We start from the raw sequence: 26883 nt of genomic DNA, 5'->3' as shown, positions 1-26883 counted from the left end.
CTGCTTTTTCAAAAAGTCAAAATTCTCAGCATTTTCCAGAGTAAACTAGCAATGGACAAGAGATTCCTTTGCAAAATCTGTCTTCTTTTCTTCTCTCCTGAGGATTTTAGCTCAAAACCCAGGTTCCTGCATGCTGCCTGATTTGGCACTAGTCTGGTGCTCTGTGACCTAAAAAGGGGTGGGAAAACTATACAGCGGGATTCTGCTGCCTAAGAAGACTGCCTAACCACTACTGCCTGTCACTGAGAGTGCTTTGGAGGTCCTGGGACCTCATTAGTGCTAGAGTGGTAACTCAACTCTATACTGGGGAAACCCCAGCTGATTCACCAAGCACCCACTTTTTGCAAACAGAAGGGAGCATGTGGGCCAGCCAGGAGCCCTTACACCAACAGGACAACCCACCTGAACAAGCAGAGAGCCAGAAACTGCAGCCTAGTATGCCATGTTCCATATACATATCCTGAGAGACCCATAAGTCAGAACACTGCCTAATGACTTCCCAGACCACGCAGCTAGTACTGCAGTGACAGCACAATGCACTGACTGCAGCTGAGTGAACACGGTTGCTTTCAAGATAGCTACCCCAAGCTACTTCTCCCTGTCTCCCCCTTTCTCAGATCTGCTGCTGTAAGTGTTGGTAACATCTTCCTAGAGAGGAATAGAGGCATGGGCCTGTTTCCAACACATGCCCTTTGTGCAATTCTGAACCAGAAGTTACTGGACAGCTGGCTCAGTGCAATTGCTCGTGTGGAATTCGTACCTGTATTCAGCAACCCCTCCTGAATGCTTCTTCATGGCTGTATCAGAGCTCATTCCATAGAAGAGTTTCACCTTCTTGCCATTCTTTTCTATAATCTCTCCAGCACACTGGTCATGGCCTGCAAACATTCCTCCAAGCATGACAAAATCAGCACCGGCTCCTGTGATCAGCAAAGCAACACATAAGAAAGCAGGGAAGGGAGAAGAGGGTGAAAGACAAAGCAAACACACAGAGGCCTCCAAAAACAATAGCCCTAAATAGTTTGGTACAGCAAGTCCCCTCCTGTAATAGACACAGAGAACTTGGAAGAATGAGATATACTGAATTGTATTTCTTTGGTATTTTAAATAGAAAGAATCCTCTTCTGTTGTGACAAAGATACACATTGTTCTACTCCACCCCTCACTCTTTATTTTCAAACTCAGTTTTAACCCTTCACTTCATAACAGTATCTGAGCACAGTTCCTTACTATAACTGTGACCTGCTGAGCTCAGTGCTGTACAGAGAAGACGATAGCTCCTACTTCAAGACCTTTCTAGGGTACAAGCTACGTGTGGGAATGTACTCCGAAGGCAGGCATACTCATGAATGTAATGTACTCCTCCCAACATAAACCAAGCAGATTTTAAAATGAAATGATGGGGTTTTCAAGTCCATCAGTCATGGGTTCAGTGTAGGTCTGGGTAATCCCTTACCAAATAGATCTGGATGGGTCTGCATCTGGTTCCTGTTCTTTAAAAACTCTGGGCTAAGGACTACCGTGCCTGGGTTCTGTGGTTCTCAGCATGCACCACAAAGGAGTTCTAACCCATAGCTACAACTCCGAAATACGTTCCAGATACAGAATAACAAACTGAATACTCAATTGTGCCTGTTCAGTCTGTCCATCTCCCCAGCTTTGCAAATCATGAAATCAGTTCCACTGGGAGTAAGATCAGGAAGAAGGTTTTTGGAATCATTCTTTATTTTCTACTGTGATTTCCAATATTTCCAGCTGGGCTGTAACTACTCCACCAGCAGCTCCTCCTGTGATAATCTGGCATTATCTAGTCTTGCTTGGAAAAGCCTGGCTTTTGCTCTTTCATGAGCCTGTGGTGACCCACCCCTAAAACAAAGCATTTTCCTGTTCAGACTCTCTGCTTCTTCAATGCGTTTGTGTCGGAACAGGCCTCCTCCCTGCACAACTTCTTCCCAGAACTGGCAAAAGAACATGGCTATAAACCTCACTTCATAGGAAGCAGATGAGCCTGAACTAACCCCACCCCACTATGAGGAGATCCCAGGCTAGGTAAGTCTGGCATTAGGCTCTGATCTCTCTCACTATCCAAACAATTGCACCGGACCTTGAAATCTGAAGAGGGAAATCATTATCAACTCTGCTCTCCTTTTGCCATCTGTTTAAAAGCTCTGTAGACAAACCTGAATTTGGGAATATTTTGATCTTAGAGTACATGACAACCATGGAGAGTGCCAGTTCCCTCCCTCTGCCTCTTTGCCAAAGAGCAGACCTAGCAGCAATGCCTGGGGGCAGAACACCCAGCTGCTCCGCTGACTTCACCTCCTTTTGCCTGGTCTTTGTTTGAAAGGAACAGCATGTCCATGGTAAAGAGATATTAAAAATGAGGCTGGTGCAAAACTGCTGAGCACATCACAAGCAATATTTATAGCCAGGCACCCATTCAGGTGTCCAATCATGCCAACTACCTGGCAGATTTTTCCTGAGCTCTCTCATTTCAGATGGCTGAGTTTTACAGCCTCAGTTTGACTCACATCTGATACTACTATTAACCTGCCAAAAACAAAGGGAATGCTCATCGTTTAAGACATTCTCAATTACTGGTGGGGAGCTCCTGTTGTTACCTGGCACAATCTTGCTCTACCTTTGCAGAAAAATAAGTACCCTGGGAAATCTAGTTGATGTCTTCTTCAGGGGTAGAAGAAAACAACACAAGGAAGGAGGGATGGATTTGGGGTCAAGGTTTCAAAGAGGGCATTTAAAACAAGTCAAAGGCCTGCCAAAGGATACTCTGGACTCTTTGCCTTTACCCCCTGATCTCCAGTTCTAGACCTGTCTCTGGCTGTGTGTCTCACAGCTTCCAAATTATTAATGCAAAACAGTCTCATGAAATCTACACTTCAGAATCACAGAATTTTTGTTCCTGTGCACTTAAGTACCTATTTTTTTTTCTTTTGACTGTGTATTTTGGGAGAAAAGCAAATAAGCTTGAATTACAGGACTGAAACTCATCTGACTTGAGTAACTTTTGCAAACTACAACATAATTCATCAAGTTCTTCCAGATGAGAGGAGCCATGTTACAGCAGACACAGCACATGTAAACACTGGAATGACACATGCTTATTGCCCTGCAGCTCTAGGAATAACAACCCCATATTAAATATGGTCTCCAGAACTTTCCACCCTGCTTCAGTATTACAAAGATGTCTGAAAGTTTCAAGTCTGTTCCACTACTTTTCTATCAGTTAACATCCAACCAGGAAGCTGTATTTTTTAGCATGTTCTTTCTTCTGCATCGTTTTCTGTATGACCAGAAGCTCTGGTGATGTTTGCAACACCCAGCTGCAGTCTTTCAAGTACAGATAGTGTGCCTTTATTTTAGGTTGTGGCGGACTGGGAACACCTGGCAACAACTCCCTAGATAATACAAGATGTGATGGGATACATTGCATACAAGCATCCCAGCAGCTCGCCCAGAGATCGCTAGACTTGTCCTCTTTCTACACAATGCCACTTCAACACACTGTCTTCCCCTTTGATGCCTATGCTGTATCTAGGCTGATTTTGCTCATTCACATTTCACAGTGCCTTCTCTTTCAAGCCATTACAGAATATGTGTGCTGACGCCAGCCCAATCTTGCAGCACTCACACAGTTCTGCTGGATCTGGATGGAGTCCCTGAGATGTCTTTTGTATGCCTGATAATAGAAGTTAGTGATAACCAGATTGGCTCTGCACAAATTCAGCTGGAGTCAGCCTGGATTTGTGTCCTGGGCAGCCCTCCAGGCAGATGCAGTGTAGGTTTGCCTGGACCACAGCTGGTCCTGGAATCAATGTTCACCTGTGCTCCAGCTGACCCAGCAAGCCTTTGCAACAGTAGGTATACACACATAACAAATGAAAACAAGAAAAAAAAACCCCGTATGATCTGTCAGGTGTATTTCAGAACCAGTATATGTCCCCAGTTGACTTTTCTACATGCTTTTTCATTCCTTCTCCTTCCCCGTGCCTGTATCTCTTCTCACCACTGCTGTAAGGAACAGCAGTATTGTGTTAAAGATGCTGGCGTAGGATTCAAAAGGCACATTCTGTTCCTGGCTGTGTCACAAAAATATATGTGACCTCAGGCAACTGAACTTAGTATTTCTGTGCTTCAACTTCTCATCTTTAAAAAGGGAGACAGTAGTGCCTCCCTGGGGCTTTCTGACAAATGTGTTATCAGCCTTTCCAAGGGTGCAGTTATGTGAACTGAGAGCCCTGAACAAAGTTCTTCCATGCTTTCTCTCATTCCTACATTGGAACACCTTTTTTCTTCCTGATCAACCTACATCTTTTCCACTATCATCTCCAATACCCAGATGGCAGTGACATCTTCGGTTTGCCAAATCCATACCAGGTTCCCACCAGCAGTTCCAGAATTCCAGCAGTCTCTTCAAAAATATCTGTCACTCCTAGCATTTTTGTTTCCCACCTTCAGTGCTTCTTTGTTCCTTGCCTTTTTAAATAGGCTTCTACCTTGGTTTCCTCTCTGTCAAAATGCCCAATCTGCCTCTGCCTCCTGAGACCAGTCAACCTTCTACTTGTAAAGCTTCTCAGCAACTTCTTCATGGTTCACCACAATTCTTCACTTGCTCTCCACCCTACTACCCTACTTCTCCTTTTCCCATGAACTTGCCTCCTCCAGTCACATCTTTAGCCATCTGTCAATGCTAGTCTTCACATCTGGGACTCTCATGTTTTTTATGATTCAAATGGCTGCTTTGTCACTCTTTTATAATGAACATCTCAACTTCTCTTTCATGAAGACTTTACAATGATCCACTAAAAAGAGACAGTATAATCACTTTAACCGAAAGCCCTCTTTGGGTCTTTAGTCCATGCTTTGTCCAGGCCTCCACCCCCAGGTGAAATTGTACATCTGTGTGTTTTATCACCTGGTCTCTGCTAGCCTATGTATTTATGTAACTCCTCCCTGTAAGAGGCTCTCAGCAATCACAGAGGTCTGTGCTAGACAATCCAGTATCAGTGTTAAAGCTTTGGCTTGTAAATGCTGGGCAATAAGGCTATCTTCTACATGGTTCACATAACCAATAAACACTGATAGTAGTAACGTTATCTAGCAGCTTATTTTGCCACCCACCTTTGACAAATGCACACCTATCTCCAGCTAGTCAGATGTCCACAGTGTGTCCACCTCAATTACATAACCAGATTAGTATATTTATTGCCTTAGGGTAATCTCTATCAGTTCAAGCCCTGTACCTGTGACACATAAGTCAGACTGTTCTGTCTGCCCTACTGTCAGAATAGAACTACTGCCTTTATAATCTCAGCTTTCTGATGCTACTCTGCCCAGGGACAACCTGTGGTAGCCTTCAAACATATGCCACTGTGAATCCCAGCACACCCTGACAATCAGCAGGGCCATAATCTGCCCTTTCACAGGTTTCAAGCAAATTTCTATTCAGTTAGCCCAAAGAGACTACAGGGACCCTTCACACTTGCTATAAACATCACAAAGGGAAAAAAAAAATAAACAATCTGAAGTTGCTTCCTGTTGTTCTAACTTCTGGAAATGCTCTTGCTGAAGAAAAGACTTTTTCCATGGGCCATGTTCCTGTGCAGGCAGCTGGGAATGCAGTGAGGTCATAGTCTCAGTTCACAAGCTCCCAGCGACACTACCACTAGCAAGAACCAGGCAAGCTGCGGAGCCAGAGAAAAGTCAGGCAGAATAAAGGCCTCACTGAAGGTGGCATGATGTCAGAGTGAGCTGGGCTGATGAGAGGCTAGGGGTTTTCTTCATGCAATCTTATTGTCAGAAAGGGTGGATGCTGCTGTTCAACTATGTCAGAATCACGCAACTGCAAGTATCTGTTCCCTATCTATCTCACATCACCCATTGGGTAACACAAAGGTGACATGAAATCCTGTGACTGAGCAGACCCCTCAGTCATAGCAATCACTCCACTGCTATGCTTAAAATTCTCTAATTAAGACTTCCTTGTCATCTGACCTGTCTAAAACCAGGAGCTGTCTGCGAACTTAGAAGACAAGATTTTGGTTTCAACCTTTCCAGAAGGCCCAGCATTTTTCTTGTCAGGTCTGTAACCTGAGTTTAGGCTTGACCCTGCTTCCCCTACTTGCAAAGCTTCCTGCCAAGCAGACACGCTGTATAATAATTTACTCTCTCTTGTATCATACCCAATGATTTCAATGATCCGAAATCCCAATGAGAGACTGTGCTGTCCTGCTGTCTTCCAGGTATTACCCCACTGTGACATCTCCAAAGGGTCTGGCATTTTGGGGGTTGGGGACTGTCTTTAAACATCCTGTCAGCCCAGGATGCATTTAGCACCTGTTTCACATATGCTGCTGCAACAAGGTTATGGCTGACAATCCTGACCTTGATTCCCCCCAGTGATGTAACTTTCATGCCCAACAGAAACCACTCACAGATTAAATTCTCTATTCTATTAGCAAGAGCTGGTGCAATTCACCGAAGCTACTGGCATGAGAGCAAAATCTGTCAATTATTAACTTAGATATTTTAGACATCTTCTCAGCTCTAGGGGATACAGTATAAATAAAACCCTATCACTTTGACTGGACAACTGATCCCAAGCACATTTCCAGGGATCTGGCCTGTCTTTTGTTTTGTTCTTCTGCCTAACACACATTCCACCAGCTCCTTCTCCATCCACGGACCCAGTCAGCCCAATCTGGCAATGTTACAGGCATCTTTGAACCCTACTCAGAAGAAGCCCTTATCAGTTTTCTTTGTATTACTGTCCCAGTGCTGTATCTTGTGCACACCTGGCAGATTGTTTCTAAATAGGACTTCGATCACTGTATGTTTTGCACTGCAGAATTTGGACTCTCTGGTCCAAAGAGCAAATTCATGTCTGGTGCACCAATTTCACTGGAGTCACCCACAGGGACGAATGTAACCTAGTACTGGTTACACATTCAGGGTGGAATGGACTCCTGCACCACTGCTGACGCTGCTGGAGACACGCGGGGTGTAACGGGTGGCACTATGCGCTGTTCTTACCAAACGCTTTGGCGACATCTCCTGGGCAGCTGCATCCTCCATCCTGCGAGAGAACACACGACAGTGAGTGGCAGTGAGCTCACTCGGGGACCCAGGTGAGCACTGGCACCCTGTAACCTGCAGCAGAACGGTCGCTGCTCAGGAACAGCGTGTCAAGAGCTGACTGTGCACCGTCGCTATACATCCATCATCTTGGCTGAGTTTTCAGAGAACTGGGAAAAAAAAACCCTCCTCTGATGATCTGAATCATTCCCTGCCATTTTAATGCAAGGCTGTGCAATGCAGACGTACCACAAACCCCTACCTTAAACCACCAAAGACATTTAAAAAATCTTTCTCAGCAGTTTACAATACATTGAAAGGTCACAGCGGGAGGGGGTGAGCAAATATACCACCAGCTATGGTGGATTTTCATCTGATATTCTCTAAACAAATTGGGCAATCTAATCTTTGGTAAGTGAAAATGAATCTCTCATCAAACGCCTCACTTTTTGCTAGAGATTTGGTAAAGAAACAACAGTGCTTTGAGATCTTCAGCATTTTAGATCTATGTGTTTCAGTTTCAGTGCAGAGCAAAGTGGCTGATGAGGGGGTTTCAGTGGAGGGGAGGGAAGTTATGTATGTCTGACGGGGCTGTAAAAAGAGGAATGGCACACAGCAGAGCTCATCATGTGCTACAGTTCTTTAGGGTCTGTAAAGGTCTGAGCATCAGATGAAAGATCCTTCTACTCTGCACAGCCATTATACCAAGAGAGCTCCCCATTCCTCTAATGATCAGGGTCTGTTGCAGACTGCCAACAGCTTTCCTGCTTTTGAAGCTACTCCCCAGTCCGTATGGTTACCTCATTTTGTTTCACCTCCCTGTTGGCAGAAATGCATGCCTGCATATGACCTGCGGCTGAGCACAGCCATACACCTCTACCATCAGCCATCTTAGAGCTGCCCTTCTTGGGTAGCTGACAGTAGGGCTGAGTGTTAGAACCTCTCTGGGTGCAGAGAAGGATTCAGACACAAACTGAGCAGGTGGATCCAAAACCAAGTCACTTTTCAAAGGGCATCCCACTGCAAAGAGCACGTGGTAGAACTTTAAAGGCTTTTATTCCATTTGCTGATAACCTCTAGCACATTATGCCTTTTGTTGAGCTAGAAATTCTTGCTGTCAGCTCCAGAAAGGAGTGCTGGGCTGACAGCTGAATCTCTCTCCTGTCAAGGGCTCGGCTTGTGCAATTCTTTCCCTCTGACAAGTCTGTCAGAGCCTGGAGGAGGGTGTTAGTGTGTGTGAATGTGTCAGGGAAGGAAGAGCTGAGGTAGAAAAAGGGGTCTAATAATTTTCAAAGAATAGTGTCAGGAATTTGCGTGAGTCCTGCTGTCTGAGTGAGACAGGCTGGCTATGAATGCTCTCTGGTAGATGGGTTTCAGTCTGTTCTTGTTGGGTGGCTCAGTGTCTGACTTTTATAATTAACCCAGTGGTGACACTGATGGAGGCTTTATGCTTTCAGAAGTACCATGGGGATGGGGGCCTTTGTGTGTAATCATTAATCATCAGCTTCCAAAAATAGCACTTTGAATGTCACCAAATTACAAATGCTGAGCAGGTCAAGAGACTCTCCCAAAAGCTCATCAGTTATCATTTAAGATAAAAGGAGCCAATGATGATTCACAGCACTTCTTTATCTGTAGATGTCTCCACTTACTTCACATAAGCAGGTAAATTTAATGATTCCCAGAAGGGGAACAAAAAGGGGACAAACTAAGCAGTTTTGCCAGAGGAAGCTATATGCATTAAACCACTTCATTCCATGTGAAAAATCAAACACTCTGTTTAGAAAATAAGACTGTGCTTCTGCTGCACTGTCTGGGAAGCTTCCCCTTGCAGTTCAGCTTGTCCCAGTAGGGGCCTGACTCTGGACTTAAAATGACTTGTACAACTGCTGGGCTTCAGTCACAGAGCTTGTTGCAGGCTCAGCCTCTATGCCAGAGCCCTGGGGAAACGTAGCTGCACAAATCCCCCTGTGAATTCAGGAGCAGTGGTATTATTCTGAAGTAAGCCTTCTGGAAAGGCTGGCCAGGGGGCCTGTAGAGGGCATGATTCTGAGACAAGTGTGTGCTAAACTGAAGGAGAGGGAAAAACAGGCTTCCAGTCACATGATTATTTTAATGTGGCTAAAATGTTACTTTCCCCAGTCTTGTTCTCTGAACACATAAACCATTTTACAACAACAAAATTTAGCCTGAGGAAAATAAATACTCTATGGAAAACCAGTATGAACTGGTTTGGATTTTAATATTATATGCAACTTACAATAAGCTTATAACTATGATTTATATGTTTCAAGCAATCTTTATAATAAACTGTATAACCAGGCCTTCCTACAGTATCTGCAAACAGACAGCTATTTATTATGCAGAAGATATGTAAAGTATGTGGCATATACAACAGTAGAAACAATACATATGGTGCTTTATTCTGAAGTACATATGCTGGGCGTATTTCTGTGTTGAAAGTGTTCTTTGTGGAGGAAGAGGTGGTATGGCAGTAGCTGGGTGAAGAACCCCTTAGTCATCCTTTTCACTGAATGCTGGTAGCCTGTCACCCAGGCAGGGTGAAGGGGAAACAGGGATCCCTATCAAATGATAGACAAATGAGATGATAGGACAGATGCAAGGCTGCTTTCCATTCCCCACATTGCTAGCTTACTAGAATACGTGACTGCCTCTCTATCAGATAGAGTAGTTCTCTGACCTGCAAGAAACAGAAACTTTATCTCATGCAGGGTGTTTCTGAAGGAGCTCTCCTGCTAAATGGCCCCTCCACTGTAACTCACTGCTGCACTTTCTCAAGGCCAACGGATCAGCGAGAATGAAAACTGAGACTATTGGCTCCCAGACAAATAGCACGGGACAGAAACAGTGCCTGTATCTTAGACAGGGTTTCCTCTCTTCTTTCAGTGAGTCATGAAAGATTCATTTTGAGGTGAACTTTGAGTCTTAAAGCATGAGGAAAGTAACTGGTGCGATTTCACCTCCCCCTTCTCTCTGTGACTCTAGAGAGACACCAGGCGTTCGCTTGGACTATCATGTTTGCCTAAAAATTGTCACCTTCTTTGCCACATATCAGCCCCCAAACTCATACATGATTACTTTAGGAATACAAACATTTGAAATCCCAGTTTGTGCTGCCATCCTAGCAGAGCTACTGCAGAATGGGCTTCTAGTGTGCTGTGTTCCTCACAGTACTGTGCTCAGCACCACCACCTTCTCATTCTGTGAGTGGGACTTCTTTCCTTTCATAGGTAAACTGAGCCAACATGACAAGAAAGAGGAGCCATTTGATGAATGTACTGGACAAGACAGAAGTGGATGCAAGAAAGTGCCCCAGGGGACTAACCCATACCACACCATCAGCTATAATCTACATGAAGATTCAAAGCTGGTAGGCTTTGAATCTTTCCACATCCTTCCTTCTACTTCCATATCAATATAACAAAAAACTGCTGGACATATTTTATCCTGCCAAATTGTTGTAGATAACTGTGGTAATACTCTGCCTGTAGTGGTCAGAGTGTGCCCTTCCTGAATCTCTAGAATGACAGTAGTGAGACATTCTCAGGGATGCCACTAGACCCAATTATACACTTTGACTTGCTCCCATATGGTGTTTTTCCCACAGGAGGATACCTTTCTTTTGTGATATTCTTGTCAGAGCTCTTGCTTGACCATGCACTCCAGCCTTCTTTCCTCAGTAAACACACTGGTATCTACCTGAATGCTGCAGAATTCAGGCGTAATATCCACACCCTTGCTTTAGCGTACTTAGCTTGGGTGACAGTTGAGCTGCAGTGGTGCTAGCGACCCCAGTTACAACCAAAGGTCATTCTCTAGGCCCAGATGTTGCAGCAGATATTAAATTGCCCTCCTGTGCTCACCCTGTAATGGCTAGGGGGTTGATAGGCGTGGGCTCACTGAAGCCAACATGACCTAAGCAGGTGAGGAGCTGATCCATCCCCAAGGCAGAAAAGGAGAGAAGGAATAGTACAGAACTGTCTAATTCTTCAGACTAAGTACATACTCCCTGTTTTACCGTAAAATCAGGATAATAACATTCTTCTGAGGGTTGCTAGCAGAAAATGATTATTGCAAAACTAGGATGGGTCTCTAAGCGCTACTGCTAGGATGACACCTACAGTTATCCAGCCTTCATAGTAATGAGTCAGTCTTTCATGCTTTATTGCACACATGTTCTGCACACACATTTGTAACACTGACCAAGTCATAGACTCACAGACTGCTTTTTTTTCCTGCAAAATTCATATAGGGGAGCAACAGAAAGGAGGAAATGCATATGAATTAACAATAAAGAGCAAAAGAGATCCAACTGCAACATGTACTTGTTTTCCCACTCCATTATACGCACAGCTCCAAGCAATACAGTGAAGCCCTTTGCCCATCCCCAGTCAATTTGCTCTCCTCTCCCCTCCTTCCTCAACAACACAACGCACTCCCTTCCTCACATGGTTACTAGTCACAACTGGGTCAAACAAATCAGGGCCTCCAGTGATTTCACTTGGCACTAGATCTAAAATTCAGTGTGTGGTCTTTTCCAAGGCCACAGAAGGAGACTGTTGGCTGTAAGGGTACCTGTAAGCACAGCACACTGGTTAGCCCCTATGCCTTCCTTGCTACCTGTTGGGATTCTGTAGATTGCAGTCTAGCTAGGTCTGAGATCATGCTTACAGATTTACTTTTTCTGTGCGAGGTGAATCTGGTCTTGCTGGTAGAACAGAAGCTGCCATTAGCAGGCAATGCAGAAACATGCTCTTTTTTCTCCACAGGCTCATTTCTCCAGAGCTTTGTGAGAACATACCTTGCTCAAGTGCCAGCCATGCTCAGAAGAACCACCCCTGAAACACTCCTGCCCCTGCACAGAGAGCTCTGTGAGGATGCTATCTGAATCAATCCAGCTACTATGGCGCAGATGGGCTCATATTGTTTTACCTTGTACTCCCCTCCACTGCCTGCCTATCTCTCAGTTGGACTCCCTGGGGAAAGCCATGTTTACATTTCACTCATTTTTCAGAAATCTTCTGTAGGAATGACTGTCTGCTTCCATGTGAAAACACTATCAAGCTTCCTATTCTGCTCACGTAACAGCTTACTCCGTTCAGGGAGCAAGAAGCAGCTTTCCAAAGGCACAAACAGGAGTGAGGAGCCCAAGTCTTTTTAAACATTAGAGGGAGTTGGTTTCTTCACATTTAAATCTCCGCTGACTACCTGAAGAGCTAGTATAGAGGTCAACTAGAGATGACAGGATAGACTTTAACATGCAGAGTACTGGACTGTTTGATTCTCCTGTTCCACAACAGTTTGCACAGTAGGAATCTGAGAGTAGATGATATTTACTTACAGAGATGATATGTCCTTTCAAGCCATGTGCCGAGTCAGCACACTCAATAACAGCACTTAGCTGTGGATAGCCCACCCCTGTCTTAATCCGAGTGGTACACACAGAACCTAGACAAGAAAATAAGAGTTAAAAACACTGCCCACTAGGCTGACTGAGAAGATACATCTTATTTTATTTTTCTTGTAGAAAAAATGTGTTTCTATCTGTATTATTTTTCCCCTCAAGAAGTCTCTACTGCCAGTGTTGGCTTCTCATGGATAAAAGGAACACATAGGAACTTGAGTTTTGAAATGCTACCGCACTGCTTCATGGGAGCTGTAATTAAGGTGAATTAATATACCCCCTTTCTTCTCCAGGGCCACAGTTCCCAGTTTAGGTCTCATGCGTAATGCTTCTGAGTGAGAGGATTACTGCATCACGAGAAAGCAAATCTGAGTGAGGTGCGTGAACAGAAGGGGGACAAAAGGACCAGAGTCACATGCCTGAGACCAAGCAGCAGCCTTTAATACCTGAATATTTCTGCCAATAAACATTTATATCTCTTTTCTATGTATGCTTTAAGAAATAATTCTTAGGGAAAATCTATGTTTTTATTTTCTTTTTTGTGATGATTTTGCACAAGGGAGAGAAACCCATCTTTCTGCCAAATACTTAAGCAGAAATATTTGATTGATCACAGTAGTTGGGAATATAAGAAAAACAGCACACATTTAAAAAGTTAGATAAGTAATCATCCAGAAGCTATATAATGTAATATTACAGGAAATATACTAATTACATTTAATTAAAGTATATTTTTACACACATACACAATGCATGTATATATAAAAATAGAACTATATACATGTATGTAAGAAACCCACTTCAATTATGGTTCAACACAATAACATGGCTATAGATCTTTTGGAATACCTTCTCTATTTTTCTCCTCAAAATCAGAGTCAAGATGAGAACTGCTTTTTGCCTGTCTGGGCCTTAAAATTTAGGACACAGACCATAAAGGTATGCATGAAAACAAGAACTTCAGAACAGATTCTAAACCAATTGCAGTGAAATCTGCATCCCTTCACCCAGCTTCAGGTATACCCGAGCTACTAGTAACCAGAGATTTTTCAAGAAACCGACAACATGAAAACACTGAGAAGTATTTCTGCAAAGTAGGACAAAAATTAGTTTTAAAAGAATTTCCATGGGGTATGTACTTATATATGAAATACTTTAGAATAAATCACTGCTGCTTGCCACAGGATTGGACCATTATCTGGAAAAGAGGTCAAGATCTGATCTTCTGTGAGGAACATTTGTTACTTGTTTTTGGTGGTCAACTTGTACAGATCTGCTCAGGAAGATCTCCAGGGAGGGCTATACAGCACTTACTCCTAACTGTTTCCACTTCGAGGCTACAAACTACAGTAATTCTTCTTTCGTATCTGAACTTGCCTATGACAATTGTACCATGACATCTCTGCTGTTCATTCTTCACGGATTTTGCAGTATTTATTGTCTGCTGTCTTCCTGGGCACAACTGCAACCTTTATTACATCTGCTCTGCTCAAATTATCCATTCATGGGCCGTAACTATTTGGCACTGTAGAGTAAGCAATCTGCCTGCACTGCACTGGCTTGATCATAGCTATGTTGTAAGCGGCACTTTTGTTAACCAGTTTAAAATCTAGCCCACGTATGGTGACCTCAGCTGCAGCCTAAGAAGAAAATTGCAAGGGGAAAGAGCACATGAAGAAATGCACAAGGGAGGGAAATTAAAAAGGGAAGACAATATGTCAGTATATGCCATACAACAATATTAGGGAAGGGGAGGTAGGAAAACCAGAAGTTTAGGGTCCTGCCATTTATCCATGGGAATGTTACAGCGATAGGTACATTAATGTAAGCTTTAGCTCCCGGCAATAGTAACAGGTAGAGGCAATGTTATCCATACTTTACAATTAATACCATTTCATACTTTGAAATAATGAAGGCACTGACAAGATGGGCAACCTCAGCTTAACAGAATACAAATCACAGAGCTATTCAGAAACTCTTTTCTTTTTATCTTTTCTTGATAGAAGCGGATACCTGAACAGAGTATCCTTTGAGCTTTAGCTGGGATGACTCAGCCTCTTTTCAACAGGCTATAAAAAGTGTTCCTACAACACATATTATGGATGTTAACGTCAGCAACTCAGGCAATTCAGTGCTTCCAATAGCAGGCATCTACACTGCCAGAGTATGTAATATGTAACACTTTGCAGTACAGATCACTACCATGCTGTCCATGTATCACTGTTACTTTATTGATCCAAGTAGGCCTAGGCATCCTAACAGGCAAGCAAAGAGCATTATACTCTGCTTCCATCTGGACAACTCCTCCACCATCACCAAAGGTAACAGTGGTAACGGAGGGCCACGAGGATGATAAGGGGGCTGGAACACCTCCCATACAAAGACAGGCTGAGAAAATTGGGGCTGTTCAGCCTGGAGAAGAGAAGCTGCATGGTGACCACACAGCAGGCTTCCAGTATCTGAAGGGGACCTAAAAGGATGCCAGGAAGAGATTCTTCATTAGGGACTGTAGTGATAGGACAAGGAGTAATGGGTTTAAACTTCAACAGGGGAAGTTCAGGTCAGCTATAAGGGAAAAAGTTCTCTACAGTGAGAGTGGTGAGGCACTGGAATGGGTTGCCCAAGGAAGTTGTGAATGCTCCATCCCTGGCAACGTTCAAGGCCAGGCTGGACAGAGCCTTGGGCAACATGGTTTAGTGTGAGGGGTCCCTGACCATGGCAGGGGGGGTTGGAACTAGATGATCCTAAGATCTTTTCCAACCCAAACCATTCTGTGATTCTATGATTCTATGATGCTACGACTGGATTTGACTTACCTGGTCCGATACCCACTTTAATAATATCTGCTCCAGAAAGAATAAGTTCTTCTACCATCTCTCCTGTCACCACATTGCCTGCCTAGACAGAAGGAGCAATATCACATACATGGCAGATTTCAAGACTACTGTAGAAAAGACTAATGATGATAATGTAGAGTTTTATCCAGACTTTTTACAAGTTGAACTATGCACAGTCAGGAAGAATATAGTTCACTGTACTGTTCATTGTGCATGCCACAGAGATAAATCCTCTATAGAGGTACATTCTCAAGTCAAATAGATTTCATGATTGGTCCAGTTAACCCTGATCCTTAAGATCCCATCAGTATATATGCTTTGTCTTCCATCTCCCTAATTCTCAGAGAGAAGCTCTCAACCATATAATTCCTAACTGTATGGGCTATACAGCCAAACTTCTCCCTTACACAGTACAACTCCTCTACCTCTCCTGTCCTGCCTATCCCTCCTGAACAGCCTATAGCCTCCATCCCATTTGCCTACTTCACTTTGTGGGAAAGTGTTCTGATCTTATTTAACCCCCTGGCAATTCAGTATTTTGATTAGTGAAAGAATAGTAAGGTACTATTCTTGTCATTTTGTACACTGGTGCCAAAATCGGTATGTATACTCAGATTATGCAACCCTGCCCTGGCAAGTGGTCATGCCCAGTGCTGCAGAGGAAGGCTGTCCTGACAAGAAGATGCCCCCTTTATCCTGCCCCAGAGCATCATGTCTGCTGCACTGCTAGGTGGTGACACTCTGACATGGGGGTGACATGGCCCCCCATGTGCAGCCCCATCTGCTATGGAGATTTGAATTTAGTATCTAGAGATACTCAGAAAACCTCTTATGTAATGATACTCCAGGACTCGGCAACTGTTTGTAGCAGTACTTATATGGGCAGAGCAGGAGGCAGATCCTAAAATCCTTACTTTATATTTTCCAAGTTTTTATTGAAACAAAACTGCTGAAGTCAACAGGCGCTACCCAGGCTCCTGGATAGCCTGAGTAAGACCTATTTTCCACTCACTGATTTTTGGCTCTTATTTCACCATTTATTTGTTTTTACTGAATTTTACTTCCCCCTTTTATTAGCCTGAAACACCTGACAAGCCACCACCTGAAGCACTTACTTATAAAAACGATGACACTGTTAGGCAGCAATTTGTGGTCTATGACACAGGACCACTTAACTCTGCTCAAAACTGCATGATATTGATTAAAAATAAAATGAAAGAAAATAGAACAGATGGGAAATAAATAATATATAATAGGTACAGTGTTTCCAGCTACGTGCTGCTTCCTTTCTGCTTAGTGGTAATTTGTTATACTAAGTGTTGGGCACTCCAAGGTGGGGTGACAGAGACGCCGCCGCTTACAACACTAAAGAAGCAGTTTACATCTGGAAGGCAGATGACTACCTATGCAGTATGACATGCAGTACATTAGAACTTCGTGAAATACTGGAGTACATGCAACAGATTCATGAACAGGAATGAATGGGTATTGAAGTCAGTGGCTCCATGAGATTTGGGATCAAATACGTATCTAAACAGCATATCTAATAAGAAATAGCAGTGTTTCTTATTAGCAGAGCACAGTGGGTTGTCAGACTGCCTCTTCAGAAATGCTAACTAAATGTTTAATGCTAAGTTACTGCTAGAGAGGTTGGAACTGCATATTGTTGATTCAAAATGCTCATCCTAGCAGGAAAAAGCACTTATGTCCCCAGCATACATTTTTTCCTGGAATGCATGTACACGCATCAGTGGTTTCTGTCTTTCTGAATCTGCAGATCCTTAAAAAAATTTCAGGGAAGACATGGAGCTCTACATAGCAGACTTCAACCTGCCAATGACTGGCATGCTTCTTCCAAGTACCTTTTGTAGACCTCAGAGAGCACAAAAAAACGCCTCTACATGAGACTGACAGCTATCTGTATGTGACGAGACCCTAGCATCACAGCTGAAGAGCAGGGAAAGACATTTTCTCACATTCAGCTGAACTCTACTTCCACTGAAAACAATGCTTGCTTTACCATGATGCCAGTAGGACAGCTGAATAGAGGCAAAAGGGCTTTTGAAAGCCCCACCTGTAACGTAAAGCCAGAATACTTAAACCAAAAAAAAAAAAAAAAAAAAGAAAAAGTGACTATTGAAAGATTGAGACTAGAGAGATGAAACCCCCTTAAAACTAACAAAGAATATAAAGCAAGTAAAGTAATGGCAACTTCTACAAAGAAGCCACTACAGATAATACAGTATTTGGGCAAGTAATCAGGGAACACAGTAATTGGCGGAAATATTGTATTAGTGAAAACCATGTTCGTCTTAATGACGAGCCCATGTACCAATGTATTTCTACTCTGCTGCAGAACTGACTTTCTTGAGAGATACAGCCCAGTAATTACCTTACTGCTAATCTAAACTTCGTTATCCCTGGCAGTAAATTTAACAGCATCAGTAACAACTGATCAGGTAAAGTCAGGCAAACTACCATGCTTTCAGTGTGGTCAGTTATCAGGGGCTACAACAAACTACCCTGGCTATGGGCTTGGCCTTACACACTGAGGGAAACATTCCATTACACTGCTCAGTGTAAGGTTTCAAGTGAATGACACCCTGGCTCATTCTAGAACTATCCAGGTGACTGTACTGTGGGTCAGTCCTGAGGGAAATCCTGGCCTTAGGAAAGTCAAAGGGAGTTTCACTACTGCCTTTAATGGGATCAAGATTTCACCTAACAGGATTATAAAGGCTACAGCTTCTCTGACAGAGATACAAAATTAGTGAACACAGTAGGGCAGTGCCTCTGAATTTCAGTCAGGCATTTGATACAGTGCCTCATAAAAGCCTGCTATAAATATCGACTCACACTGACTAAGACAGGAACACTGCTGCACTGATTGAAATCTGCTGGCAAATGGCAATGGATCAAGCTGGGGAGAGGTATCTGTGACAACAGTTCTCAAACTTTCTTCTTGTATTCTAGAGGAAAGCACAGTCTGTGCCTCCACACTATCAGAAACACTGCCAAAGGACACTTCCCACCCACCAAAGCAAGGGGTGCTTTACCATAAGATGGAGAAATGATGCCCTTTGTGACACTGAACAATACCAGGCCTGTGTTTGCAGTCAGTATTGTGACTGACCCTAAAGACCCTCAGTAGCATAACTGTCTCCTTCCCTGGGATCCCAGCTGGCCCCTGCTCTGAGACCCCAGCCCTGCTGGACCCACCATGACTGGACTGACTCTGCTGCTTGCTCCAGAGACAAACTGTGAGCAGTCTGCATAGGCTTCTATGACTGAATTCTGCCTCCACACTGCCCTGAGAAATTCTGCTACTGACTTCAAGAGAAGCAACATTTTCTGGCCCATACTGCTTCCCTCTGCTTCTGCTCTGTGATTCCACTTGCCTCCCTCTCTGGTCCACATCTGTGGGTGCTACTGCACCTGCAAGTGTGCTCCTGCCCCAGCCTTTTCCTTCCTGCCATACTCCACGTTCCTCTCCCTATGGTTTTGTCTGGATAATGAACAGAGAACATTCCAAAAAGAAAAATTCAGGACAAAAACTTGGCAAAGCTTGCTGGCAAAGATGTCTTAGCTTGCTGAACAGACTTCCAGTGAAATGGAACAACCCTAATGTCTACAACTATACTAATAAGGACTGCGCTTACTGTAGTATTTGAAGTCTCTGCCCCTCCATCATGAATGTCAGCTGAAGTTTTGCCTTAGACTTCAGTAAGTAGGCACAACCCAAGCACATGATGCTGTGCTACAACAGAATGCCCCACTGGACCATTACTCTAGATTCTGCAGGGCAGTGCTGCATTTGTGAGACTCTCGAGACACTTGAATACTGCTTCTTCCTCCATCCTCAATCTAACGAGTGATTTAAAGCAAGTCATGTTGTACCTTTGTGCCCCTGTTTGTCTTCCTTATCTTTTGTGTTCCATGGAGAAACTGATCTTCTTTGTAAATTAACAGGAAAGGCAGGAGGGAAAAGAGCTTGTGCCAAAGCCAGGCAGAAAAGAAATGAGGTAATGTGATTATAAAAGCAAGTATTTTAAAAAAGCAAAAGCATGCCTTTGAAAGATTGTTACACAAGAGACATCCTCCACCTCCACTAGAGTACCAGCCGCAGAGAGTACTATGTTAACCACAGTTGCTTTGCACATCACCTTTCAGCTCAGAGCTGAACCCATTACGTGGCCCCTGGGAACACACATTCCCTGAGCCCAGGATTGGGTTACTCTTATGTACTGCACTTGCAGCTGACTGTGGAATGAATGGTCATGCTGAGGAAAGCAAACAAGACAGCCCGCAAGGTCCTGGAGATCACTTTCAGCTATGAGAAAGCTTCTTTATTTTTATACCTTCTATTTAACTGCTAACCCTTTTGTTTGAAAGCCGCAACAGCAGAGAGCATACTGCAGGCATAGCACAGATACATCAAAGCAGACAGAACAGGTAGCAGCAGGACATGTCTTCCAGAGTACCATAAAAAGGAGCCTAGAGGAGCTCCTGCATTTCAGCCAGGAATAGCCTCAAAAGACCATTTTGGCACAGATTGTAAACTCAGCTAACTTGGAAGTGGGGTTAAGATGCATGTCCCTAGTTGAATCAGAGACTTTGAGAGACTGCACAGACTCTGGAGGTTTTGGAACACAGAATGGTTTTGAACACCCCAAGTTTGTTAGCATGCTTTTAGGAATAGAAATTATCCCTATTCAGCAGATGAAAAACATAAGCCATACTGAACCACATTCAGAGGAAGGAACTACAATCAAAGGCGGCTGTAGATGCACCCAAAGAGGTGGTGCTGTCAGAACAGTAAGACTTGAAGTAGCAATAACTTAGCCACGGAAGCACAGAAACTAAGCAGGTAGCTTAGCAGATGTGGGAGGTGGATGAAACTCGCTTAAGGACCATGGACTAAAATCTGGGCTTGATACATGACTTTGACACTGGCCTCTGGGCAATTTATCTTTGTTGACTTCCCTCCTCAGTCAGCAGTCTGTGTGGAGATGGGGAAGGAGGTGACACGCAGTTTTCTTTCCACTTCTGATAGGGAAGATCTATTATTTTTAACTATGTGATTTAAGCTCCCTCCTACTACTCTTCAAGTCAAAGACACTGGAGTAATCATGTCACTAAGGACAATAATTCAGATCCAAGGCAAAGGAACAGCTCCTTCCTTAACTGCAATGAACATCAAGCCAGAAGCTCAGAAAGCCCAACATCTATCATTTCATGCTTCCAAAAGTTCTCCTCAAAGCCATGGGAAATATGGCCATACCAGAAAGGTTCCGACATCTGCTGGTACCTGTTGAAGGATGCCTATTCATCAGCCTATGGTAACCCTGAACCCCACAGGCATCCCAGACCATTTCTGTTCTCCAATGCCACCATCATTCAGAGGCAAGAACGCTTCCTCTGACATGGGAGAAAGGAATGCAGTCTCCCCTGAACTGCCTGAACATGCAGTTCCCTATTGAACTAAGTCAGAGTATGCATATATGACCATTTTTACTTCACATTTACTTTAGATGTGTGAAGCTGCGTGTCTGGCATGAAAAAAGTGAGAAAGTGTTGCCTAAACACATGATTTTTTTTTTGCTTGAATAAAGGCTGGTAATCTCATGAAGAGTCTGCTGCTTGTTTGAGAATTTCTGCCATTCTCATGGAACAAATTCAGACCCATTTCTTTAAAGGCCCTAGGAAACAAGCAGGAGAAGTAGGGTTCTGCTGCATGGAGTCCTGTGTCAATGCAAACGCCCTACTCTTAGTGCAGAAAAGGGCTGAAGGAAGTATGGCATTCGCACTTTAAGAAGGGATAGTAACATCAGAGAAGGTACAAACGCCCTACTTTTGGTGCAGAAAAGGGCTGAAGGAAGTATGGCATTCGCACTTTAAGAAGGGATAGTAACATCAGAGAAGGTACATGAAAAGCCCCAACACTGACTGTTTTGCTCCCTGATGACCCTATTCACAACTGCACAACACCCCTATGAATCTTACCGTAGGCAAGGATTAGTCTACATTCAGCTGACTTCATAGTGATCTAATAGATGAAAACAGCCATTGGCTTCAATCGGCCAGAAATGCTGATGCATTCCCACAGCAAACCTCTGATCTGGATCACCAAAATAAACCTACTCACTTTATGATTAGAAGTCACATATGGTGTGGGAAGGAGGATGCGAGTAGTAAAAAAAATTGGATCCATCCAGCCTGCCATGCCAACATCAAACTGCTGTATCAGAGCACACGCTGAACATTCCCACAGAAATTATCAACAATGGAAGACTGACAATGCCAACACGTTATTAAACAGCCATCACTTGGCTGAGAGTCAACATCTTGCTGAGTTGAAAGGGTATTGAATAGAGCTGTCGGCATGCAGTTGTCTGGAAGAGTTTTGAGTCAGACCTTTCCTTCCTTCTCTCTTTCCTTCTCTCTTCCATTCCCTTTCATTAAATGAGCACTCAGAGATTGATGGAGTTACCACAAAGGTGCTGATGCCTACCAACCAAACTCTGGGCCCTGTTCCTGGACAGAATGCCCACACACCCCCTCCACCCTCGCTACACACTTACCATAATGGTGTGATGTGGGAACAGGGCACGGACAGACTTCACAAACTCCACAAAGTGCTCTGAATAGCCATTTGCCACATCCAGGCAAATGTATCTGATAGGTGGAATGGCCTCTAGAATACTTGTTAATTTGTCCAAATCAGCTTTTCCACTACCTGAGCTTGCTGCTACATGCTAGAAAGACAGGGAGAACAAAAGGAAGTAGTAGTTTGTCAAAAATGGCATAAACACACACTTAATATATCTTTATCTGCATAGCCTGTGCTGGAAACTAGTGAGTATCACATCACATAATACAAAATAAATACCCTTCTGCAAATATCTGTGTATTACTTCTGTTTTGTTTAAAGGCTCCGAAATAAAGCAAAATTAGCATTTTTATCAGCTCTTAATTCACAACAGGGTTCTCATAGGCAAATATGATCACCTGAGATAGATGAAGGCTCAAGTGCATTCATATTAACACAACCACAGAAGAAGCCCTTACTTGGTGTATTTCCGGGAAAGCAGATTGGCAAAATCTGTGGCACTGTCAAGAGTGGAACCTGGGTCTTTAAAGTTCACCAAACACACCCTTGATCTACAGAATCACAGAACAGTTGAACTTGGAAGGGAGCTCTGGAGATTGCCCAGTCCAACCCTCTTGCTCAAGCAGGGTCAGCTACCATTGAAAACAAACAGATTTCTCCCTCCTCTGTCTTCCGATGAGCTCTTTCCAACAGAAAAATAGTTTCCAGAGCTGCTGGCCCACAAAGCCTCTGTGGAGATCCAAGGTCACAGAGCAAATCAGTATTTAATCACTAGGAGATCCAACTCCAGTGATTATGAACCACAAATAAGCTAAGTGCCAAAGTGTTCAGACACAGGATATTCCTGAGACCACTATCTATCCTACAGTGACACATAAGCTACCCTTATGAACCTAAGCGATCAGCTGTTTCTCAGACAATCCTGTAATCAATAGTCTTTGTAATACAATTCTAAAATATGTGACAGGTGAAGATACAATACAGCTGTGTGGTATTCTTTTCTACATAGAAAAAGTTTCAAAACTGCACTGAACTCTTGAGGAGGAGGAGAGACAGACAGGCACATTCCTATAATGCCTCTCCTGATGTAGGGGCCTGCCAGAAGAACACAGAAGAAATCTGGATATGAAAAAGTTGGAACCTATGTCAATGTTTTAATTTACTAAATGGTTCAGGCTAGGACCCTGTGGACAAGTAGAGCAGCACAGCTAGTAGTAGCACAGCGTGAGCTCTAGTGCAAGGAGGTCAATGGAGGACACATAGGCTCTGATAACTTTCAATGCTCATCCCTACTTGGGCCAGGCACACGGGTCTTGCCAGCCTGCAGGCTCTGGGTCCACTTGCAAATCTGATAGCAAAGACTCTGCCTAGCACAAGGGTGTGCAGGGCCAGTTTGCTGCTGCATTACTCAGGACTATTTGCATTTGTAGTCTTAGGCTTCTCCATCACCAGCACTACAACAACTCCCAACAGCAACAGAAGCACAGCGGTTAGACCTATTCCCAAGTATTTTCTTCTTTGCTCAGGATACTTCTCCATTTCCATTCCAAGCATATATAAACTTTGCTTTTTTTGCATCTTAATATAAGCACTTTCATAATGGACTCACACAGCTACCCTTTTTAAACCAGGACAAGCCACTTCCCTTAATGCATTTAAGAACAGCAAATATCTTCATTCCTTAAACCCCATTTGACAACAACATTCCCAAGAGACTCCAGTGTATGTGAGTTCAGAACAAAGCAATAAACCATAATAATTTACAGTATGAAAATGTACCTCAAGGCATTCTGGGTGATTGGCAGCAAACAGTTTCCATTCTTCCAGAGAATAATGCTTGTGAATTGCAGTGAACATTGCATGCTAGCAAAAATAAGAAAACTGATATTAATGTCCAAGTTAGTCATCTTTCCCTCAACTGAAGAATAACAAGATACCAGAAATTCCTATTTTAAGTATAGGCTCCTACTGTTTTAAAGAAGCAGTAACAGTGAACAACAGACAAAACCACTCCAAACAGCTTTTCAAAGGTAACTTAGTATACTTAGCCGACCTTTCAGGATCATATTTCTGATGTGTTTCATGAAGCTATCATCAATATTTTGAATGAGGCTAAGCACTGCAAGAAAGTAACCTGAGTCTTGAGGACAGAGGCTAATTAACTTGTGACTCCCGACTGTGGCAGCTTTATCCAGTAACCTCCATTTTTAAAAATGCTGTCAGCTAGTAGTTTTTTTTTCTGGAAGTGAGCACAATAAAGACCTCAAAAACTAAGCTCTAGAAGCTCCACCTGAAGCTAAGCTACACCCAAGAGGGAAGCTTCCCAGTAAGCATCTCCACTGAAACAATCTTGTATCTGGAGCTGTAAAAGCACAGCTGCTTTGCAGTGAAATCACACCTTCTTGTTCTGTATTTTTTTAACTCATGCCCCCCCTGTTCACCAACAAACATAGCTAAAAATTAACAAGGGCTGCTCACTACCACCCCATGGCTTCCCAATTGTTGCAAAAATGAGAATCAAGACTTACTTTTGCCATAACCACGGCCATTTCAAATGTCCCCACAGTGTCCATGTTTGCCACTATAATGGGAATTCCTGTGTACGTCTGCTGGGAGTTGCGGAAGGTGAAGGTCCGCGTAAGGTCGACCTGCAGTGGATAGGCACACGTTCTTTTAAGTAACTGACTGCAATCTAACAAGAGTTTTGCTACTAACTTCAGATACAGCAGGTTTAAACACTGCTTCCTAATTTTCATCGCATTTCCTGTTCTTCCTCTTTTCATTCCACTGTTACCTCACATATTTTGTTACAGCTTCTGCTTTCCAAGCAAGAAAATACAGAAGTAAAATAATGTTTTCTGGCTTAAAGAGTTCTCACTGAAGAAAAAAAGAAACAAAATTAAAACCAAACCAACCAAACAAACAAAACAAAAAAACCCACAAACAAAAAAAGTTAGAAGGAGTTGCAAAGAAAGGACAGTGAGGACTGTGGATTATTTTATACAGAAGTAATCTCAGCTGTTTCTTTGGCTGCCTGAGAAACCCAAGTTGAATTTCCAACTCCACAGAAGCCAGAACTGGAACTCCCTCTGTGTCCAGAAAGCATAGAGGGCTTTGTCCCAGTCTCTAATGTAAATGACAATGTAATAAAGCAAGCGAGGTTGACTGTGGTTATCTGCACTCTTGACATACAACACAACCAATCATACCCTGGCTTATTAAACCATGAGGCTACTAATTTCTAAGTCAATTTCTTACAACTACATCACCCTTTACCTTCAAAGTTATTTCTTCTTCATCATTCTAAAATGATCGGGCATTTTGTTCCTTACATTTGCAAGAGGTAGTATCAAATACAGATCAGTTCCTACTGCTCTACTTAGCATCTTGCAAAAGGAGGGGAAAAACTCTCCAAGAAATGCACCTCACTTGGAGTATTGTGTCCAGTTCTGGTGTCCTCAACATAAAAAGGACATGGAGCTGTTGGAGCAAGTCCAGAGGAGGGCCACCAGGATGATAAGAGGACTGGAGCACCTCCCGTATGAAGACAGGCTGAGAAAGTTGGGGCTCTTCAGCCTGGAAAAGAGAAGGCTGCGTGGAGACCTCATAGCAGCCTTCCAGTATCTGAAGGGAGTCTACAAGGACGCTGGGGAGGGACTCTTCATTAGGGACTCTAGTGGTAGGACAAGGGGTAATGGGTTTAAACTTAAACAGGGGAACTTTAGGTTAGATACAAGGAAGGAGTTCTTTACTGTGAGGGTGGTGAGGCACTGGAATAGGTTGCCCAAGGAAGTTGTGAATGCTCCAACCCTGGCGGGGTTCAAGGCCAGGCTGGACAGAGCCTTGGGCGACACAGTTTAGTGTGTGGTGTCCCTGCTCATGGCAGGGGGGGTGGGACTAGATGATCTTAAGGTCCTTTCCAACCCTAACTATTCTATGATTCTATGAAGTTAGTGTCTCTACTAACAGTGAGAATGAAGGATCTTTCATAGTTTTTATTACTCCTCACTTCAGCTTCAATCCAGGAACATTTGAAGACCTGACCTGAACTGAAAGGTATCACCAGAAAGGAAGCAATATAAAAAATATAAGACTTTGATTATTTATTTGCAATATATGTTGAAAACTGTCACGTTGCAGGCTACATTATGATTGATTAATATGGTGGAGGAGTTTATTCCTGATCTGTAACAGAAAGAAGCTGGTGCCTCAGTGATACACTGTGAAACGGGTTCTCGTTTTGTATAAGCTCATAAGGGAAGGGTCGCTTCAGTGAACAAGCGAAGATTTCATCTTAATGGAGACTTACTCTTCTTTCCATTTACTATTAAAAAAGCCCAATTCTCTACCCACCACTGATAACATATTTATGGGAAATTTTGCTGCAGCAAGCATGAGAAAATAGCATGAACATAAGTATGAAACAGGTATGAAAATTTAATGCATTTTACTTCACTTTAATGCAATTTATTAACTAAAACCAAGCAAAAAAAAGAGAGTATCACATAACCAGTTTTCACATACAACTGCCTTACAGTTTTACAGGGGAAAAACATCTCTTTCAAATGAACTTAAGATAAGTAGAGAAGAGTACATTGAAGAAAGGAGTGAGGCAAGATGAAAAGCTATGCAAGGCCGTTACTCTTGCCAGTGACTCTTACCTCCCCTTACTCTATCCTTTTATATGTGATTTCCTTTAGCCAGATGTCCAGATGGAACTCGTGCCATTTTTAACACGACTGATAATACTGCAACAGAAGGCATTTATGAGGGATAAGTGTGGAGTATCCCCTAACGAGGCTTTTGTTCTGTAAGAGCAGGAGAAATGGCACCCTGGGTTGGAGATATTTATGGGGTGCCCTCATTCTCCAAAGAGCCAGTACCAGATGTCCAGGAAGGGAACATAAGAATGAGGCAAG

The 26883-nt window shown here is 43.2% G+C and overlaps 1 protein-coding gene across 1 annotated transcript; it reads right to left on the bottom strand.

Annotated features, from left to right (window-relative positions):
* Nucleotides 1-760: 760 nt before the first annotated feature.
* Nucleotides 761-24612, bottom strand: GMPR (guanosine monophosphate reductase; the record flags this gene model as incomplete). Its single annotated transcript, XM_010017115.1, has 7 exons — nt 761-920; nt 7051-7093; nt 12455-12561; nt 15334-15415; nt 21936-22109; nt 23744-23827; nt 24493-24612. Coding segments are annotated over 7 exons (770 nt in total), but the record flags the coding sequence as incomplete, so codon positions are not given.
* Nucleotides 24613-26883: the final 2271 nt, after the last annotated feature.

This window comes from Nestor notabilis, unplaced genomic scaffold (genome assembly GCF_000696875.1).
Source record: "Nestor notabilis isolate BGI_N333 unplaced genomic scaffold, ASM69687v1 scaffold1466, whole genome shotgun sequence".
Taxonomy (NCBI): Eukaryota; Metazoa; Chordata; class Aves; order Psittaciformes; family Psittacidae; genus Nestor; species Nestor notabilis.
The sequence above is the reverse complement of the archived record's forward strand: the minus strand, read 5'-3'. Positions and strand labels throughout refer to the sequence as shown.